At 36.0% G+C, this 19992-nt stretch overlaps 1 protein-coding gene across 3 annotated transcripts in view; it reads left to right on the top strand.

Moving 5' to 3' along the window:
• Positions 1-19992, top strand: part of LOC150086746 (uncharacterized) — a 105923-nt gene that overhangs the window by 781 nt on the left and 85150 nt on the right. For 2 of the 3 annotated variants that reach the window (XM_090371552.1, XM_090371555.1), the window contains exons 2-3: positions 8760-8955; positions 14950-15111. In XM_090371552.1, coding sequence (XP_090227678.1) covers positions 8765-8955; positions 14950-15111 — 353 coding nt within the window. In that variant the 5' untranslated portion in view covers positions 8760-8764. Of the gene's footprint in view, positions 1-4834; positions 4943-8759; positions 8956-14949; positions 15112-19992 lie in introns of those variants that run through there. The other variant, XM_090371554.1, reaches the window with a different exon arrangement.

Raw genomic sequence — 19992 nt, 5'->3', positions numbered from 1 at the left:
TGCAAGGAAGCCTGTGGCTTATGCTGCACCAGCCAAAAAAATATTCCCGAGTTACCCAGAGAGAGAGAGAGAGAGAGAGAGAGAGACATAAGTAGAAGGAAATCACCAAGAAAGAGAAGATTGATGATATCCAGCTCAGGACCCCGGGTGTGCCAAGCCCATACTCACCAGATGTGAGCCCCTGAGTTGCCATGGTATTACACTTCCTCAAATAAGTAACACTTCACCTTTGGAGAAGAGTAATGTTACTTATTCTCGGCGGATACCACCGCTCAGATGGCACGGTTTCAATGGTATTCGTTATGATGGTATTCACATTATGAGATATAATTAAAACTACCTTGGTAGTAAAAATGATGTGCGTGCATTACCCATGCATAAACAAACTCCTTCATACTCTTAGGCATTTAGCCAAGAAATATCTTTAGATTACTGTCACTGTTTGCAAAATGATAAAAGGCAGCTATCTTATATAGCATCGGCAAAAAAAAACCAAAAAAGCCTCACTTCATTTGCCAACTCCTTTAAGAATTTACCCACTTCCTTAAATTTATTTAAACTATAAACTTCTGCAATGACAAGATGAAAATTAAGTGGAAATTTATTAAAAGAATCAGTTACTCTGGTTGAAGACAAATTTCCACACATCTATTTGGCAACCAACCTTTTTTCAGAATTGCCCCTTTGTGTATGTCATCTACTTGAGTAAAGTAAATGCCATCAGCATTTAGTTTACTCAATCCATCTAAAGTTTTAACACTTCAATCAGGTCTCCTTGCAGGTGTTTATTTTCCAGCTGCTGCAATTTGCAGAACTGAAGTCTTTCACAGTAATACCATTTTGTGTCCTTGGGAAACCTGTTACTCTTCTCTGCACCTATTCCAACAGATCCAAATCCTTAAAATGAGGACCTCAGATCAATATGCAGTACACAAGATGGGGCCTAACTATTGCCTTATAGAATAGGATAAATTTTCTTGTCCCAGCTTACAAAATTCCTGTATATCATTGACAGCAGTGGGGTAACTATGCTAATGCAGCCAATGTTTCAGCCTCCTGCCTGAAACAGAAAAAAATTTAATTGAGTAAAAATGTAAATTTTTTAGTTCTGTTTATGATAAAATTTACTATTAATGTCTACGAACAATAATTTTTTTTTCATACGAAGCATGTTTATTGTTAGCTAGCTGCACAGCACAAGAAAAACTGCAGTGAATAGAGGTGAAATGGTATTAGCATAGTCAGAGCCATGCTGAGGATGAGGCGAACGAAGCTCTTGCCTCAGATTAAAAGCTGAAAGGAGTGCCAAAAGAAAGATTAAATAATTGCCAACATTGCCATGATTAACAGTACGGCGCAATTTTTCATTCTTGCCTCAGGTACTAAAATGGCTTGGCACGGCCCTGAGCATAGTTGCTGCTTCCAGAGTAATTTTTAATGATTTTTTTATTTTTACCAAAACAGATATTTTCAGGGGCCCACACTAAACTTTGCATTGGGGGTCCATTTTTTCTGGTTACGACACTGTTTGACATAATCACACAAGCTATCCTAGAAACCTGTCTGCATTGCTTAGAGAATTTGTCAAACTGTACAATTACACTTAAGTTTTCCCACTTATCAAAAATAATCTATATAATAATTTTCTTATGTCATTCTGTCCAGAATGCTCTTTGAACGTGAATAACCCAAAAGACTAAAGCTTTTGACCAGATTCCTTTTGCAATAGGAATCTTGAAACCATAAAATTGATTTAAACCATAAAAACCATAAAATCGATTCTTGAAACCATAAAATTGAGGGAAAGAAGAATTCAAAAAATTTTTCTGACCAATTTTTTAAAACCCCAGGAATTGATTTAGCTCCCAGTGAAACTAACTTGCTGTTTACTTTGAAGAGAAGACAATTTCTACACCATTGCTAGCAGCAAAGGGAGCTGAGGGAAAGATTTTTGTAATTACTTTGATTTTAATCTTTACTTCTCTGAAAAAGTTTTGGCAAAATATTCACTGTGGGTATTCTAGTAAAGGTATAATAATGCAGAATTCAATTAAATTGATCTGTAAATGTAAATTAATTAGTTTATAGATTTTACAGTTAACAATGTTTTTAATTTTAAGATTATTTATACAAAAATTACAAATGACCTTGTTTTTCTTGTCATTTTTGCTATGCCTCTAATCTGGCCGATTCATATTGGTCTCACAGCTCAGTTTTCGGCAGGTTTGATTCGCCTTTTGAGTACATATGTTAAAGTAGATGCTTAGTGAGGACGCCATGAGTCGGATTTTGGCATATAAATTAGTCTTGTGTTGGGAACTGTTTCCCAGCTCATGTAGGCTTTTAGACAGTTATGTGATTCTTTCTCCCCCATTTCATGTTAATGAATTTGCAGAATTTATTATTCATTCATTTATTTTATTTTAAATTAATTCTTGAAACCATAAATCTTGTTTTGATTTATTTTCTGAATGTGTGCTATGAATTAGATTTCCAGGCAGGTATCATAACATGCAATAATTTTACTATTAATAAGATTTCAGTCAATGCAGTGTAGTGTTTTATGTTAAAACATATTATCTGCAAAATTTTTTTTGTCTTAATAGCATCACAGAATTTTCATTATCTTGAGTATTGTATACAGAGTTGGAGGCCTCACTTTAGGAATATTGTAGATCTGCTGGAATGTGTGCAGGAAAGGGCAATCAGGTTGGTGAAGGGAACAAAAAGGGTGTTCTTACCTGGAAAGGCTTCAGTTCTGAAATTGCAGGGTCTGGAGACTAGGTACCTACTGGTTGATCTGATTGAAGTGTTTAAGGCCTTGAATGGATTCAGTAAGCTGAATGTGAATGACATTCTTCCTCTCGTTGAGACTACACACACGAGGGAACATAAATTTAAGTTGAGGAAGGATAGTTAAAAAAATTGCCTTTAGCCAGCTGGTGGTTCATTGTTGGAACAGGCTTCTATCTGTTATTATTATTATTAGCCATATGGTGCAAGGAAGCCTGAGGCTTTTGCTGCACCAGCCAAAAATTTTTCTGAATTACCCTGAGAGAGAGAGAGAGAGAGAGTCAAATGATGATAACCAGCTCAGGATCCTGGGTGTGCCAAGCCCATACTCACCAGATGTGAGCCCCATGGGGTTTAAGTTTCAGTTCTGTGAATGACACTGCTATATATTTCTTTCTCTATAATTTCATTGTACTACCCCTATCTCTCATCCAGCTACATAGTACATGGTGCCCAATGCTTATGTAAACCATGCATTTCTTAGACCAACAGTTCATTGATGAGAAGGGATGAATGTGTAGCAGAAAGCTAAGTCGCCAATAGAAATGATCTCTGCTACAGTATTCGTATTTATATATTATGAAGGGAAGAAAGTTTATACAGCATCGACCAATTTAAAAAAAAAAAAAAAAAAATGGAAATGGATGGTTTGAATAAATTCAAGGAAGAACTAGACAATTTCGTGAATGGTATGGGTGTATGAAGTGTGTAGTTTATTATTATTATTTTTTTGGCTGATACTATATAAGCTTGCTTTCTTGCATCATTTACCACTACTGCTGCTATACTACTAGTCTTTACTTATGTGATCCTCATATTGATTTAGGGTAGAGTAGAGTTTTTCAACTGCCACTTAGCAGAACTTTTGTTATTATTATTATTACCTTTATAACTAAAATTATTTTACTAGTTTCATGGTAGAAAATTTAGGAAATCTACTGGCCCACAAGATATTTTGTTAAAATGTGTTATGGATTGATGGCTAAAATTTGGACACTCTTTTAACCATCTCAGTTGCTCTGCTATCTGTCATTCTGATAGTCGTAGAGTGGTAAGAATCTCTACTCTTTTTTTCGGACATGTTCAGTGTTATGGGTAGGTTGAGAATCATCACTAATGTTTTCTTTTCCTTAAGAAAATTGTCTGAATCATTTAAAAACTTGTCCCTTTGACATTGGAGACTCCCCTTCCCCATCAACTTCATGTAAACAATTCATAGCAGTTTTCTCGATCTAACTAAAAATTTGGGTTCATGTGCTATTCCAAAAATTTTTTATAAATTTTTGACAACTAAATTGAAACAAAAAAAAAAAAAAAACTAGTGAAAAAAACTAGTGAAAACTAGTTTAGAAATATACACAAATACATTTGTGTATATTTCTAAACTTAATACATTGAAAGTTTTTTTCTCTCAATGTATCTCAATGTATACGTTTCTCTCAATGTATATCTTGCCTGTTAGCCTCAAAGTGCAAGACTCATTAATAAATAGGAACACCAGAAATTACCCAGGAAATTAAAAACAGTGGTTATTGTCTGCTGTATTAAAACTTATCACCCTATATCCAACTGTTTCGGTGCTGATTGGCTCATCATTGGGAAGCTAACTGTGAAGAAATTAATCCAAATATTAAGGTGACTTTTGTGTATATTGTATTTTGCAGGACCATTCAAGTTTCCAAGTAACTTGTTGACTCCATTGAAAGATACAAATGACAGGGACAAAAACAAAAAAAATAATTGTAACTTAAAATTTAGGGAAGATGAAGCTAAAAACAATAAGATTATAGAATAAGTATGAGCTTTCAGTGGTCAGCACATTTGTAAAACATGGTGATTTTGACAGGAACATTAGATGCTAATGTATCACACTTTATAATAGCACAATCAATCACTTCATGCCTTTAAAACGTTTTTAATTTAGTAGATTTAATTTTTTTAATTTTAAAAAATTTCATTTAGAGCAGCCATCTTGGGAATGGAGAAAGTTTTCAAAAACTGCAATAGTAGTTATCATTTAATAGACTGGTTCCTAAAGCAGCCATCTCGGGAATGGAGAAAGTTTTCAAAAACTGCAATAGTAGTTATCATTTAATAGACTGGTTCCTATATTATTAGTGCATCTCTCACTTGGAGGTTTATGTCCAAGGTACGAATTTTAATATTTTTATATTTTTGGAGCAAAAGCCACTAATTTAATTTAATATTGTGAGATATACACAACAGCTCCTACCACTGTAATGATGGATGAAGAAACACAATAACAGCATTTGCTGGCAGCTTTATCTTGAAATTTTCCTAGCCATATGCAGGGAAGTGGAGGAGAAATTGTTGAAGTTAAACATAAGAAAGCACCTAGAGTGGATGAGATCTATCCAGTTATATTAAATGAGACAGCAAAGGAAGTAAGAAAACCCTTAGCCATAATTATGAGAGCTTCTTTGGACTCAGAGGAGGTCCTCAGGGACTGGAGATGTGCAAATGTGACTCCAGTTCACAAAGGAGGATCAAAGGGTGACACAAGTAATTACAGACTTGTTAGTTTAACTTCTGTTCCTGGAAAATTAATGGAGGCACTGGTTCATGGTTAAAGAAGCACTTCAGAATCGTCAAGAGAAGACTTCAGTTATAGTTTGGACACATCATGGGTTTGTTAAGGGGAAGTCTTGTCTGACCAATTTGATTGAATACTATGATGTGGTCACAAAGGAACTGGATGCAAAAAATAATTTTTATATTATATACTTGGATCTTAGGAAAGCATTTGATGCTGTTGCGGGCGCCTCCGTAGCCAGGTGGGCAGGAGCAGCAGTGCGTAGCACACGCTTCTTGATTAGACCGGGGTTCGAGCCCGTGCCCACCAAATACGGAGGATGCGGAAAGGTCAGGGAATGACCACCACACATCCCCGTAGCAATATGGCCTTAGTTGCTAATGCTTCTAAAAACCAAATAACAAACAACGATGCTGTTGCACATGGAAGACTACTGTACAAATTTGAGCAGTACAGCATTAAGGGCAAATTGCTGCTATGGATAAAGGGATGGTTGAGTGGGAGAAGACAGAATGGTTAATCAATGGACACTACTCTTCATGGACTAATGTTATTAGTGGAGTCCCTCAGGGTTAAGTGTTGGGTCCATTGTTGTTTTCTGTATTTATTAATGATATTTACTCCAGGGGAGTGGTGAGTATGGGTTTGGCGCACCCAGGGTCCTGAGCTGGATATCATCATTCTTCTTTTTCTTGGTGATTACCTTCTACTTTTGACTCCTTTTCTCTCTATCTCTATAACTGGTGTAGGTTACATAAACTGACTGTATCAGGAACCAAAACAAGGACAATGATCTTCAAGGATCAAATTTCGAGTAGAAGACCCCCGGTTGTTAGAATGAATGGGTTAAGCCTAAAATCGACAAGGCAATTAAAATATCTAGGCATTATGTTTGATGGATCTTTGACTTTCAATTCACATGTTACTTATCTATCAGAAAAGGTGAGGAAATTTATTGGGATGATTACTCAAATCACTAGAGTTGGCTGGGGAATAAAAGGTAAGGTGCTGATCTTGCTATATGAATGTGTGTTTATCCCCATAGTAACGTATGGTGCACCAATTTAGTTTGAACGTGTAAGTGGAAAAGTATTTACTAGAAAGTTCAGTTCCATTCAAAGAGTAATGCTCCTTAGGATGTGCATGGCATGCAGAACTGTGTCGACCCCAGCTTTGCAGATTGTGACTGGAAAATTGCCTATTGATCTGCATTTATTGTATTGTGCATTGGTTTACTTCATTCGCCTTGGCATTCCCGGTTCTTTTCTGAATATACAGGAGGACATTTTGGCAGATCCCAGAAGGAAAGGACAAGAATCTGGGATGCTTTAGTAAAAGTCTGGCAAGAGTATTGGAGTGTTTGTGATAAAGGGCAGATTACACAAAAATGTTTCCCAGATTTAAGAAATGCAGCCTCGATAAAATTCAAATGGTTTGCCCCAAACTTACAAGCTATGTTCTTATTAACTGGTCATGGTTCGATTAATGCAAAGTTGCATGATTTAGGAATTAATGAAAGATCTAGTTGCCATTGTAGTGAAAGAGAATCATGGGAACATATTATGTACAACTCTGAGGAGTACAGCGATCTGCGAATTGAATTGGTATCTCGGGTTAGTAATCTCAATCTTATGGCAAAAGGCTGCGAGACAATTCTAGTTGATAAACAGGAGAATTTCTTGGCTTTCCAAGTCTTTGAAACTGCAATATTTCTTAGGCGGAAGACTCTTCTGCATCTGGAAGCCTTGGATTTGTAATGCGGTATGGTGTATGCCGAATTAGCTAGAATTCTGTGAAATCGTGGAGGCTTGAGTCTGCTATATCCACTGCAGCTCCAGCTCCTTGTACTGGCATTTCTGCTCTCGGCAGCTCCTTGTGCTGGAATTTCTGCTCTTGGCAGTTCCTGGCACTGGTATTTCTCTTCTCGGCAGCCCCTAGCGCTGCTGGCTTTCCAACAGACTGTGAACAGATGCAGATCTTTCCAATGAAGTTTGGACTTTGTCTGAAATTTAATTATATGTATATTTATTTTTTATGTAATTTGATTATTTTTCAATTTGTTCATATCAATCTTTTTTGGTCATGACAGGTTTTTTCCCTCCCTGTACTTGGGCAGACAGGAGAGAGAGTATATAAGAGTACTGCTAAATTATGTGTAACTGACAGCAGGGGTGCCATTGGTTGGCTGGGACTGCTTTAAGTAATAAATATCAAAATATCAAGCAATCTATCTCTCTTGGGGTAACTCAGATTTTTTTTTTTTTGGCTGGTGCATCAAAGGCCTCATGCTTCCTTTCACCATATGGCTAATGATTATAATAATACTAAAATAATATTGATGAAGGTATATCAGGCTTAATGTCTAAGTTTGCAGATGATATGAAGATTGGCAGGGTTGTTAATGACAGTGCACTACTGCAATAGGATCTAGAAAAGTTGAGATGGGCTGAGAAGTGGCAACTGAACTTTAACATTGACAAGTGTAAAGTACTGCATATCGGTAGCAGTAACCCCAGAGTAACGTATCAACTGTGTGGTACTACACTCAGGTTGGTAGAAAATGTTAAAAAGGACCTGGGGGTAATTGTGCAGTCAGATATGAAGTTTTCTGAGCAGTGCAGACAGTCTGCAAGAATAGCTCATGGTGTCTTGTCAATGATATACAGGAATTTTTTTAGCCCGGATAAGGAGGTGATAATCCCCTTGTATAAGGCAATGGTTAGTCCACACCTTGAGTACTGCATACAGGTCTGGAGTCCTCATTTTAGGAATATGTAGAGCTGCTGGAATGAGTACAGAGAAGGACAATAAGATTAGTGAATGGAACAGAGTGTTGCTCTTATGAATAAAGGCTTAAATTAAAAAAAATTATAGTGTCCAGAGACTAGGCACCTGCGAGGTGATCTGAATGAGGTGTATAAGGCCTTGAATGGTTTGAGCCAGCTCAGTCCTGATGGGATTCTTCCTTTTTCCCAGATTAATAAACTGTGGGGATATAAATTCAAATTGATGAAAGAAAGTTGTAGAATAGATCTGTGGAAATTTGCCTTTAGACAGTGGGTAGTTGATTGCTGGAACAAACTTTTATCTGTTGTTGTAGAAGTTGACAGCTTAAATAAATTCAAGACAGAACTAGACAAACATTTGGAACGAATGGATGGGTGAAATGGAAAGTTTTTTTTTTTTTTTTTTTTTGTTGATGCTGGTGTAAGCTTACTTTCTTGCATCATATGCTTCTAATAATGCTAATACTAATGATATGTACTTCCTTTTTTAAGGATATGAATATTCAAATCATAGAATTTAGTAATACTGTAGTGACCAATTCTGTTGTGGTATAATTGTCATATTCCAAATAGTTCTTTGATATGTATATATGCATTTGCTGTATTCTAATTCATTTATTACACAGGCACTATGAAAACTAAAGATTCATTTTATAAAGAAATTCTGCACCTTGCTGTTGATAAGAACTCTAGCAAGCTTAAAGAATTAGTTTCTACATATCCAGAATATTCTCCTATACCTTGGATGGACATATATCATGCTAAGTCAGGTGATACAGTTTTACATGTGGCAGCAAGAAGTGGATCCATTGATATTCTTAGGTATTCATTTGTTTATCCTTTGTTTATTTGTTTATATTAAAAAGATCCCATATTTAAAATATTTTATTTGAAGACGTTTTTATGCAAACACAGATTACTTATTCCAAGCGAGCATCATCCCATTAAATAAGTGAGATACTTTAATCCTTATACATGCTTAATATGGTGTGTTATGCATTTGATAATATTAATTTCTTGCTACTTGTGTTGCTTATTTATTCTGTGAGTAAAGAAAGTCAATTAATACAGCATTAAGCAGTTTAATTCATTACTTGTGAAAAAAAATGTAACATTTTGTTAAAAAGAAGAAAATCACTTAACTGGGTAGTTATTGTACAGTTGTTAAGCCCTCTTTTGTAAGAATAGAATTTTATTTTTGGCAACTTAGATACAGATTATACATACACATATGGTTAGAAAGCTTGTATTTTAAGTTCTGAAGTAAGTCAATTTTCCTTATTTTATTATTTATGAAAGAACATTAGTTTTGAGAATTTTGCAGAAATTTTGTTGAATGCTGTTTTTTGTATCTCTTTGCATAAAGAACCTATACTGTTTAATATCAGTCAATGCTTGGCCTGTCAAGACTTGAAATTCACAGGAACATTTTCAGCTGCTTGCTTCAATAGAAATAAATGTTAAAAAAAAATGAAAAAAGAAATAAAAGTAATTTTGTTGTAATTGACAGCCTGTGCATTTTACCAATGCAAATGTTTGCTTGAACTTGAAAATTTTCTTAACTTGAAATCAAATATTGTTATAAATGTTTGTTCCACACAAGAGATCTTTAAATAACTTTGGTGAGAGATAAAAATTAAGTTGCCAAGATAGAAGAATAATATTTTGTTCTTGTGAAATATATTATATATGGCGCCTCTGTAGCCAGGTGGGCAGGAGCGGCAGTGTGTAGCACACGCTTCTTGATTAGACCCGGGTTCGAGCCCATGACCACCAAATATGGAGGATACGGAAAGGTCAGGGAATGACCACCGCATATCCCTGGAGGAATATGGCCTTAGTTGCTAATGCTCTTAAAAACCAAATAACAACATATTATATATGTTATATAAAAATAAATTTTGTTTGCTCATTTATTCATAAGATTTTTGCAAAGTTTATACATAAGTTTTTATGCATTAATCAATAATTGCATTTTAATCATTATATCGATATACAGGAACTCCCCGACTTACATAAGGGTTGCATTCCATGGAACGCTACTTAAGTCGGGGAATTTCCCCCATGCTTGTGAAACACTTGCAACTGTGCTCGCTGAATTGATTGAATCAAAAAATAAATGTTTGACGAACATGTAAATAGAATTATTTATTGTATTTATTCAATTTTTTATCTCGTGCGCAGGAAAAATGACAAAAGCGTGCAATTTAAAAAATTTTCAAAATTATAAAATTACAAAAAAAAAGAGGAGACAGGCATAACGTCAGTAAGTTTTACCTCTCGAGCATCGTTGCCAGAATCGACGTCTCCAGCTGATAAGTATGCTGCTGCGGAGGTTGAGGGCTGTGGAGATTTAGAAGGGGTCGGCTGCTCAACCTTACGAAAGAACATATTAATAGATGACTGGAGGGTGGCTTTTTTCTTTTCATCATAGATTTCTTTCTAGCAAGCAAGCAAGCATATCATTCACCCCTCTGTTAACTTTTGAGAATTGTCGCTGTCAGGATTCATCTTCTCAAACCCCGCCATTGGCGATGCAATTTCACGAAATGCCATTGCCATCTCTCTGGCGACGAACCAGCATCTTGGCTGCTCATTTGGTTCATCTTGAGCTTTGTCAGTATTTTCTTCTTTCACTATTGCTGCCTGCAAGTCAATATTCGTTAGATAATTCTTTCTCTTCTTCCTCTATTAACTCCTCCACGTCTTTGGCATCAACCTCCAACTGAAGTAGCTCTGCAACCTTTACAATCTTATCTGTAACCTCTTCGTATGATTCGTATTTTTCAAATCCTTTGAAACCTTTTACGTGCCACGGGCATATTTCTTCCAATCATCATTTAAACAACTTTTAGTAATTTCTGCCCAGGCCTTATTAATAAGCTTTCCAAAAGTCTCTCAACGTTATTGAATCATAGTATCAAATAAAATTAACCAGTGACTATTATTTTACTTGGAACATTCTTAATTATGCATGTCACCCTTTGATCCTCCTTTTTAAATTGGCAATACTTTGCACACTTCAGTCCGCAGGGTCCTCCCTGAATCAAAAGATGCTCTCATAATTATGGATAGGGGGTTTGCTTACCTCCTTTGCTGTCCACCCCGTAATATAATCAGATAGATCCCATCCATCCCAGGTGCCTTTTTTATGCTTAGTTTTAACATTTTCTCCTCCACTTTCCTCTCAGTTATCACAAAATCATTTAGCTCCCTGTTAGAGTTTGATAAACTTCTTGCATCGTGTTCCTTAAAACATTCTTCATGTGTGAAGGTAGATACAAAATTCCTATTCAGTTTGTCAACAACTTGAGCAGGATCACCAACAGTTAAATTATCGATATCAATTGGGCTAATGTGATTCTTCCCCTTCCTTCTAGTGTTTTCATAACAAAGAAGTCTTTGCTATTTTTCTTTGTATTCTTTGTCAAAGACTTCTCATTATCTGCCTTGGCTTGTAGGTTGTGAATCAGCTTTATAGGCTTCTGTGTCACTTAATAATTTATATACCTCCCACAAATTTTTATTCACTTTTTTTGAATTTTTATATAATTGCTGAATAACTACCATCAGAAAGTCCCTGTATAGAATTAGATATTCTAGTGCTGCAGTTTCTTGCAAATTCATGCCATCACCTTATAACTCTATATAATACCACATAGTGTACAGAGTGGAAGCAGTGAACCTTGAAGCAGTAACAGAAGATAAAGTGAAGTAACAAATTAATGCTACACAGTCTTCACATCATATGGGCGAGGCCTATGGAGATTGGAATGGGGTCTTGTAGACTTTGTATCCAGAGGTGTTCAGGTGCTTCAAGCTTGCGCCCCCCCTTCCTTTCAATTACCTGATTGGACCCTGTTTGCTTATCAACTGACAAATGTAATTTCATGCAAAATTCATGCAAAATAGAAATTTAATGCAACTGATGAAGCTGCACCTGTTCTAACATGCCTAGAGTTGGTGCGCCTCCGTAGCCAGGTGGGAAGGAACAGCAGTATCGTAGCACACACTTCTCGATTAGACTGGGGTTCGAGCCCATCACCACCATATACGGAGGAAGCAGAAAGGTCAGGGAATGACCACCACATATCCCCGGTGCAATATGGCCTTAGTTGCTAATGCTCCTAAAAACCAAATAACAACAACAACTAGAGTTGGTATGTTAGAAAAATAGTTCCATGCAAATTGCATTTTACATAAGAGTGAAGTTGAGTGGTGATAGTGAAATGGCTTAGTCTTGTTTTGCCTGGTTTAGTTTAGTTGTCATGAATGGTACTGTGAATCATGCTTCACATGACAACTAATGTGCCCATTAGTTGTCATGAATGGTACTGTGAATCATGCTTATGATAATATTCTAACTTCCGTAGACTGCCTGCCTGTGTTGTGAGAATTCTGTGGAGAAAGGATATTGGCAATTCAGCATCACACAGATTGGGTAATAATTTCATTGAAGACAGTAGCATTGAAAATCTGCTTTGGCTAGTCCAGAGCCTTGATCATAATTCATCTGAAACTAATTCTGTTCAGAAACTTTTGGAATGTTTTGGAACAGAAAGTGAAAGTCATACCAAGACACCCTAAGTCATGAGTATCACAGAATTCCAGTTTTTGTACAGAAATTTTGTGGAGAATGTACCTGCCATGGTCATTACTCCTATTTAGATAAGCTTCTCACATTTAATAGTGAGCATTCTGCTATTCTGTCTAGATGCCTTTCTCATTTGTTGCCGGTATTTTCAGTATAAGTAAACTTATAAAGTATGCCATCAGGTATTTAACAAAATCTAGATATATCCTGTTATATGTACCATCCTTATAATTGCTATTGGTACTCTGGTTTTTATATTGAAATAAGAGAAATTTTTAAATAGAATTAAAAATAGAAGTTATGAACTTCTATTAGTTAATAATGCTCTATTTGGCTAGGGAATTTATAATTAGGATAAAAGTGATGCTTTTCTTTTTTTCCTCTGGTACAGCTATCCAATGGCAAGTGAGCTTCAGTTGTGGTCTGTATAACTGTGCTCAATTAGCAAAGGGCTCTGCATTTTTCACGGGAGTATATGGATTTAAATGCATACTTGCAGTGATATACACTGGTGTTCAAAGAAAGTGCATCACCTAGGAATTTCACATTTCTAACCGTTTTTCCGGATGGTATGTTACATTTATGACTAGAATCACTAATAGAAATATAAACAAAAGATATTTATTAATAGTTAAGGCAAAGCTAAGTAATATTTGACAGGTGCTCTCAAAATATTCCAAAATGAGTATCTGCAACCTTTATACAACATTTTGGTAAACACGACAATTATGGCTGAAATGTTATCAGAAGCCTTCAGTTTGCTTCAGTTTATCATTTTAAATGGAAAACAAAATGAAAAGTTCACCAGGTGCAAACTAATATTTAGTTGAACCGCCTCTGGCCCTGATGACAGCAGCACACTGTTGCGGTATCGATAAGATCAATTTTTGAAGATAATCAACTGATAGTTCGTGGTTCCAAATACAAATTATGACTTCCTGAAGTTCACGAAGGGTCTTTGGTTTCTTTCTGGCAACTGCAGATTCCACATGATACCAACAGTTCTCTATAGGATTCTGGTCCAGGCTGTTTCCTGGCCAGCTAACAGTTGTAATGGACTGTTCTTCCAACCATTTTTTCACCTGTAACAAATGTAAACACATTACTCTAATGCAGAAATGAAGCTAAAGTAACTACAGAAGTGCCTACTTACACTTTTCACCTGATAACAAGGAGCAGAGTCATCCTGAAAGATGCAGTTACTTGGCAGGTTGAAATGGTCTCTAATGGTTGGCAGCAATTTGCCTTCCAGTATAGCCAGGTATCCATTGGCATTTACAGAACCTTTTTTAAACTGTAGGTGATCTACTCCACGATACAAAATGCACCCCGATATCATTTGGCTGGTAGGGAATTTCACAGTAGACACCATACAGTCTAGATGGTATTCTTCACCATGTCTACAGCAAATCGTTTGTCTCCCATCAGAGCCATGCAGGTTGAATTTCTTCTCATCCGAGAAAATAACTGACTTCCACTGTTTGGGGGTCCATTTGACATTCTCCTTACACCAAATTAATAAGGCCTTTTTCATTTTTTTGTGTGAGGAGGGCTTCTTTTTTAGGATGACAGGCTACAAGTCCATTTTTGAAGAGGCATCTTCTGAGTGTTACTGCACTTGTACCACTCCTGTATGTTCTTCACATTCTCTTTTCAGCTCAGACAAAGGAGCTTTACGGTTTTTAAGGCATAAGCACTTCAAAATGCGGTCATGTTTTGGCGTAGAGACTAGTTTGCATCCAGTTCCTTTTTTTCTATCAGCAGAACCAGTATTCTTGAGTTTGGAAAGAAATCTACTCACTGTTGACTGATTACAAGACACTTTATAAGCAATACGATGGGAAGAACATCCTTCCTCACGTAAAGCAACAATAGCACTCTTTCTTCATGGCGTCAACTATACGTAACTTGCCATCCCGACACAAGCAAGGAATGACTGCAACTCTTGCAGAGTGTGCTTATATAGCTGAAACAGCTGATGCAATATTACATCATCACCTACGTGTGTCAGTCTTATCTGATGCAATCTGTAAGAAATAGATTGCCATATACTTACTTTATTTGGATGACGATTACAGTTTTAAGGGGTGATGCACTTTCTTTGAACATCAGTGTACATTACTCCATGATCATAGCTAGTCTAAATATAATTATTGGAACAAAAATTTAGGATTTGTTCTATTGAAAAATTTAGGTTTTTAATTTTTTTATTTTCTCTATAGATATTTAAGAGAACAGCAAGATCATGGGTTTGTGAATTTTGAACAAGCAAATTTGGATGGAAAAAGACCACTACATGAAGCAACACAATCTGGACAAGAAGAATGTGTTAGATATTTATTAGACCTAGGAGTTAAAGTGGATCCATTAAAGAGGGCTGACTGGTATTAAGAATTGAATACTTGGAAACTATATTGTATAAAATTATATATGTAGACCAAGTATTTTTAATTTTTTCCATAGTTTAATGTGAAATGTTGATTTTTTTTCCTTTATGTTATATATGTAATCTTTAAAACTATATGCATTATAGTTTTAAAGATTAAATATATGCCATAAAAATTGAATGTATAAATTTGAAAATACTGTGTTGTCCAAGAATTAGCAAAAAATTCATTATTCCCATTTTGAGACAGATCACTCTATTTGGCTAGGGAACTTTCAACATAGGGGTATTCCCCCCATGTTTATATCAGAAATAAAATATTTTTTAATATTTTAAAAAAGGCTGATTTTTAGTGTATTTAATTTATCTTGATATGGTTTATTCTTATTCTAAATAGCCTTAGCGTACCTATCAGAAAACCAAGGTTTAGATAAGAATGAGAATTTAAGGATTGGGTATTTCATTTTATTTCTACACGAATAGTTCAAAATAAACCTTATTTTAAAATGGGTAATTTTTATTATTAAAAAAAGATTTGGTTTTTAATAATAAATGATTATGCATTTTAAAATAAGGTTTATTTTTGACGGAAATGTGTTCAGTCTTCTTTAGTGCGTGGGTTATCTAATGTCCTGGGCTGGTTGATGTCAGCATCTTCTGGTGCTTGGAGGGTTCACATATGGGAAGAATAAGCATATCGAGGTATTTTAAGTTATTTATTTATTTGAATTCAGTGTTTTTAATTAAATGTAATTTTAATTTATCTGATTTTATCCCAGAAATTGAAAAAAGAAAATATCCTATTTGGATAATGAGATAACTCTCATATTTATTATTATACTTTTGTAATGTAATTCCAAAATGCATTTTTTTCTATTTGAATACAGAGCAGTGTATTATATGAGTAGGTTGTAATACCTGTATTTATTCCCTTTACTTGCATACCTCTGAGCTTTATTAAGAAACAACTGCAGCCCACCATTATGAGATTCCACAGTCAGTAGTTACATGAAGCTACCTCCTCTCCAATCTCACCCAAACCAGAAAGGGATCATTACTATTTCTAGGTTTCTAGCATCAATGAAAAAAAAAAAAAAAAAAAAATCAGTAGAGACTGATAAAAACAACAAAGAAATTGATGGAATGGATAAAAGAGACTTTCAAAAAAAAGGGCTTAGGTTTTAGAGGTGTTGTATTACTCTTCAAATCATCATTCCAATTTCAAAGTGAGCCTTTTATGATACTTTACAAGACTCTCTCTCTCTCTCTCTCTCTCTCTCTCTCTCTCTCTCTCTCTCTCTCTCTCTCTCTCTCTCTCTCGAAACTTAGCTCAAGTATGTAAACCAGTTCTGTAGTAACTGGAATCTCTCATCTTTATTCTCACATATAGCAGCTCACAAATCTAGCAATGTGAAAGCATGTACCACGAAGGAGACCAGGTTTACTCAGCAGCATTGTGTACTTTCATAAGTTATTCCAAAAAGCATTTCTTTTCATTTTAATGTAGTGTATTATTATTATTAGCCATATGGTACAGGGAAGCCTGAGCCTTATGCTGCACCAGGCAAAAAAAAAAAAAAAAAAATTCTGAATAACCCAGAGAGAGAGAGAGAGAGAGAAGTAGAAGGGAAAGAGAAGAATGATGATGTCCAGCTCAGGACCCTGGGTGTCTCTCTCTCTCTCTGGGTAATTCAGAATTTTTTTTTTTTTTTTTTATGCCTGGTGCAGCATAAGCCTCAGGCTTCCTTGCACCATATGGCTAATAATAATACACTGCATTAAAATGAAAAGAAATGCTTTTTGGATTAACTTATGAAAGTACACAAAGCTGCTGAGTAAACCTTGTCTCCTTTGTGGTACATGCTTTCACATTGCTGGATTTGTGAGTTGCTTCTCTAACATGCTGGTGTAGAAAACAGTAATCCCGTAGCAGAGCCTTTCTGGATTATTAATATCTTTATTGCAGGCAGTGAATGGTTACATGATTGCCTGATGCAATAATACCCATAACAGTGACAATGCTAGGAGTTTAACATAAAATAACTAATACAGGAAAAATTACATAAAACATATATTAAAAAACATAAAATGTATAATTACATATAAAATTAATATTAACACGGGAAATGAAAGAACATGATATGTGATGAAAAGACGATAGCAGTCACTCGGCTGAAGATGAAAGCTGTTTCCTGATTATGCGTATTTTTATGGATTTGTCCTCTATGTACTTTTTGTAGTCTATATCCATCTGGATGTTGTGGAGCATCTCCATGGGCAGGAATCTATTGCCTATCTTGAGCCTCCACGCCACAGACTGCAGAGAGGGGAGGGCTCTTAAAGGTTTCGGGGAGGGAACCTCCAATTGCGTATCTGCTAAAAACTCGGTGTATTGACTTCACCCGCTATCATTTTAATTGACTTTAGCATGCAGAGGGCAAATATCTGTTTGGTGACTTTTCTATAATTTAGAAGTTGTGTGATATCTGAAGTATGTGTGAGTGGTGGCAGTTTATGTTTGAAGACCCACCAAAGAAGCCAGTACTCATCAGATGCAATGGTTTTCATTGCCGACACACAGATTTCTGAACAGTAGGTGATGACTGGCTGCAGAAACCAGTATATATATTGGAGCGTGTACTCAGGTTCTGTGACATGGAGGTGTCGTTTGGCAAGCTATCTGGATCTGCAGACCTTGTTGTGAATATCTGCAAAATGGTGTTTGAAACTGAGTTTGGGGTCGAAGATAATGCCGAGATCTCTGTGCTTGGTTACTGTAGTGATGGGGTTTCTGTGAATTTTCAGGTTTGTTTGATTTGAGTGAGAATACCATTTGTGCAGATTTGTTTGGATTTATCTTAAGATAAAACTGTGCCAAACTGAGTATGTAATGAGATTCTTAAGGCTGTTAATTATGGCCTCAGAAACAGAATCAGGTTGGGCAGTCCCGTTGTATTCGATAGAGGAGCTTCAAGTTGTCTGCATAACTGATAAATTCTGTTTTCTGGCACAGGAATGGGTGGATGCCAGCCATAAAGAGGAGCCGTGATAGAACTCCGCCCTGCGGAACACCTACACAAACTTTCCTTCTGAATGATTTTTTATTCACAATCAAGTGAAGGAGCCTGGTCGTAAGTAGCGACTTCAAAAATTCCAGTATATTGCCTTTTATCTGGTATCCGCCTCACAAAGTAGCAGGAGGGGCTGGTTGTCTATGCTGTCGAATGCAGACTGGATATCCAGATAAACAATTGCCATTTAGCTCTATCTTGTAGAGCTTCCAGAATGGTGTTGGTGGTTTGCAGTAGGTTGGTAATGGTGGACCTGTGTTTCAAGGCATAGTGAATGAATGGTGATTCATATGGCAGAAACTGGTTGGTTAGGATGGGAAGAAGGCACTTCTCCATGGCTTTGAGGAGACATGAGGCTTTCATTATTGGACTGAATTGTGAAACTGAGATTGCTCCTTGTGTTTTGGGGATTGGCTGGACAATATATTGGTTCCAGACTGTTGGGAAACTTTGTGTTGTGAGGATTCCATTAAAGATTCCTAGGAGTGCATCAGTGATGAAAACACTAACGCTCTTAAGGATGAATTGTGGGACCCCCATCATATCCGGTGCAAGATGTTGGTGGGATATCATTGATGGCCTGGATAAGCTGTCTTTTTGCGATGATGATGAAAGCTAGAACATCTTGCTGACAACTGTTGTGAATGCTCTTGAGGTCTGACGCTGACTTTGGCTTAAATCTTGTGATGTAGTCTAGCCATTCGATCAGATTAAGTTGTTGAGGGAATTCATCATGCCTTGCCTTAAACGGTGCCTTCCCAATCGTGATTGTTTGGTCGATGTAGGCTTTCATGGCTTTAGATTTGCTTCTATTCAACTGGGCATGGGCTCTTGAGTATGCAATCCTGTCTAGTGGATCTGATGTTGCTTTCCATTTTGCATGTAGCCTTTGTTTATTCTGAAATTTAAGACTGAGTCCACCATGCTTTGCTCCAACAGGAGATTGAAACTGTTTTTGATGCTGCAGTTCGAGCAATAGACTGCAAATGTATTGTATGATTGTTTTTTTTCACCAGCATGTTAGAGAGGCAATGAGAGAAAACAATACTCTAGATCCTAATATCAGCTGTGATTCATCATGCATTAGGAAAATCCAGAGAAATATCTGTATTTTTATACAGATATTTTATACAGATATACATAACAAATTAAGTTCTAAATTCAGTTCATACAAGACAACATACGAATATGGGACACAAGATCATAATAACATTATATATTTAATTAGATGCCAATCAGATTGTCAAGCATGTTACATAGGCAGTACAACAGCAAAATTCGGGACATCAAAATTTTCTAACACACATGCATACTACCACTTTAATAGCTTCAAATCTAATTTAACAAGTACAGAACTAACACAACATGTTCAATCTTATCAAAACCCACTCATCAATTCAGTGATCACAATAGTTAAACTAAATTCCAGTTATAAAATCCTTCAAAACGAAGCCCTCATCATTGAGTGGTTTAAGCACCACACATCACTTAACATATTAAACAAAAAGATTCCTGCCAACTTCTCCCCATTTGGAATTTAGCATGTATTAAGTTTCCGCGTGCACTGAAATGCATTTTGGGAACCCAACCTGTATATAACACACTCGCGTGCTCTCCCCTCCCCACTATAGCTAACTGAAGACTATTTCGAAAGTCACTAGTGTGCGATTATTAGCTTTTATCTCACTTCATTTAATTTATTTTAATTAAATAACCATAGAATGGAAGGTGCACTTTCCTTTCTTAGAAAAATTTTTAAAGCCCATAACTTAGTTTTTAAATTTATAATCCCCGTAAGTTATACGAAT

Source organism: Mastigoproctus giganteus, chromosome 4 (assembly GCF_048544385.1).
Source record: "Mastigoproctus giganteus isolate SK-2022 chromosome 4, ASM4854438v1, whole genome shotgun sequence".
NCBI classification, from domain to species: domain Eukaryota; kingdom Metazoa; phylum Arthropoda; class Arachnida; order Uropygi; family Thelyphonidae; genus Mastigoproctus; species Mastigoproctus giganteus.
This window is presented reverse-complemented; position numbering and strand designations above follow the sequence as displayed.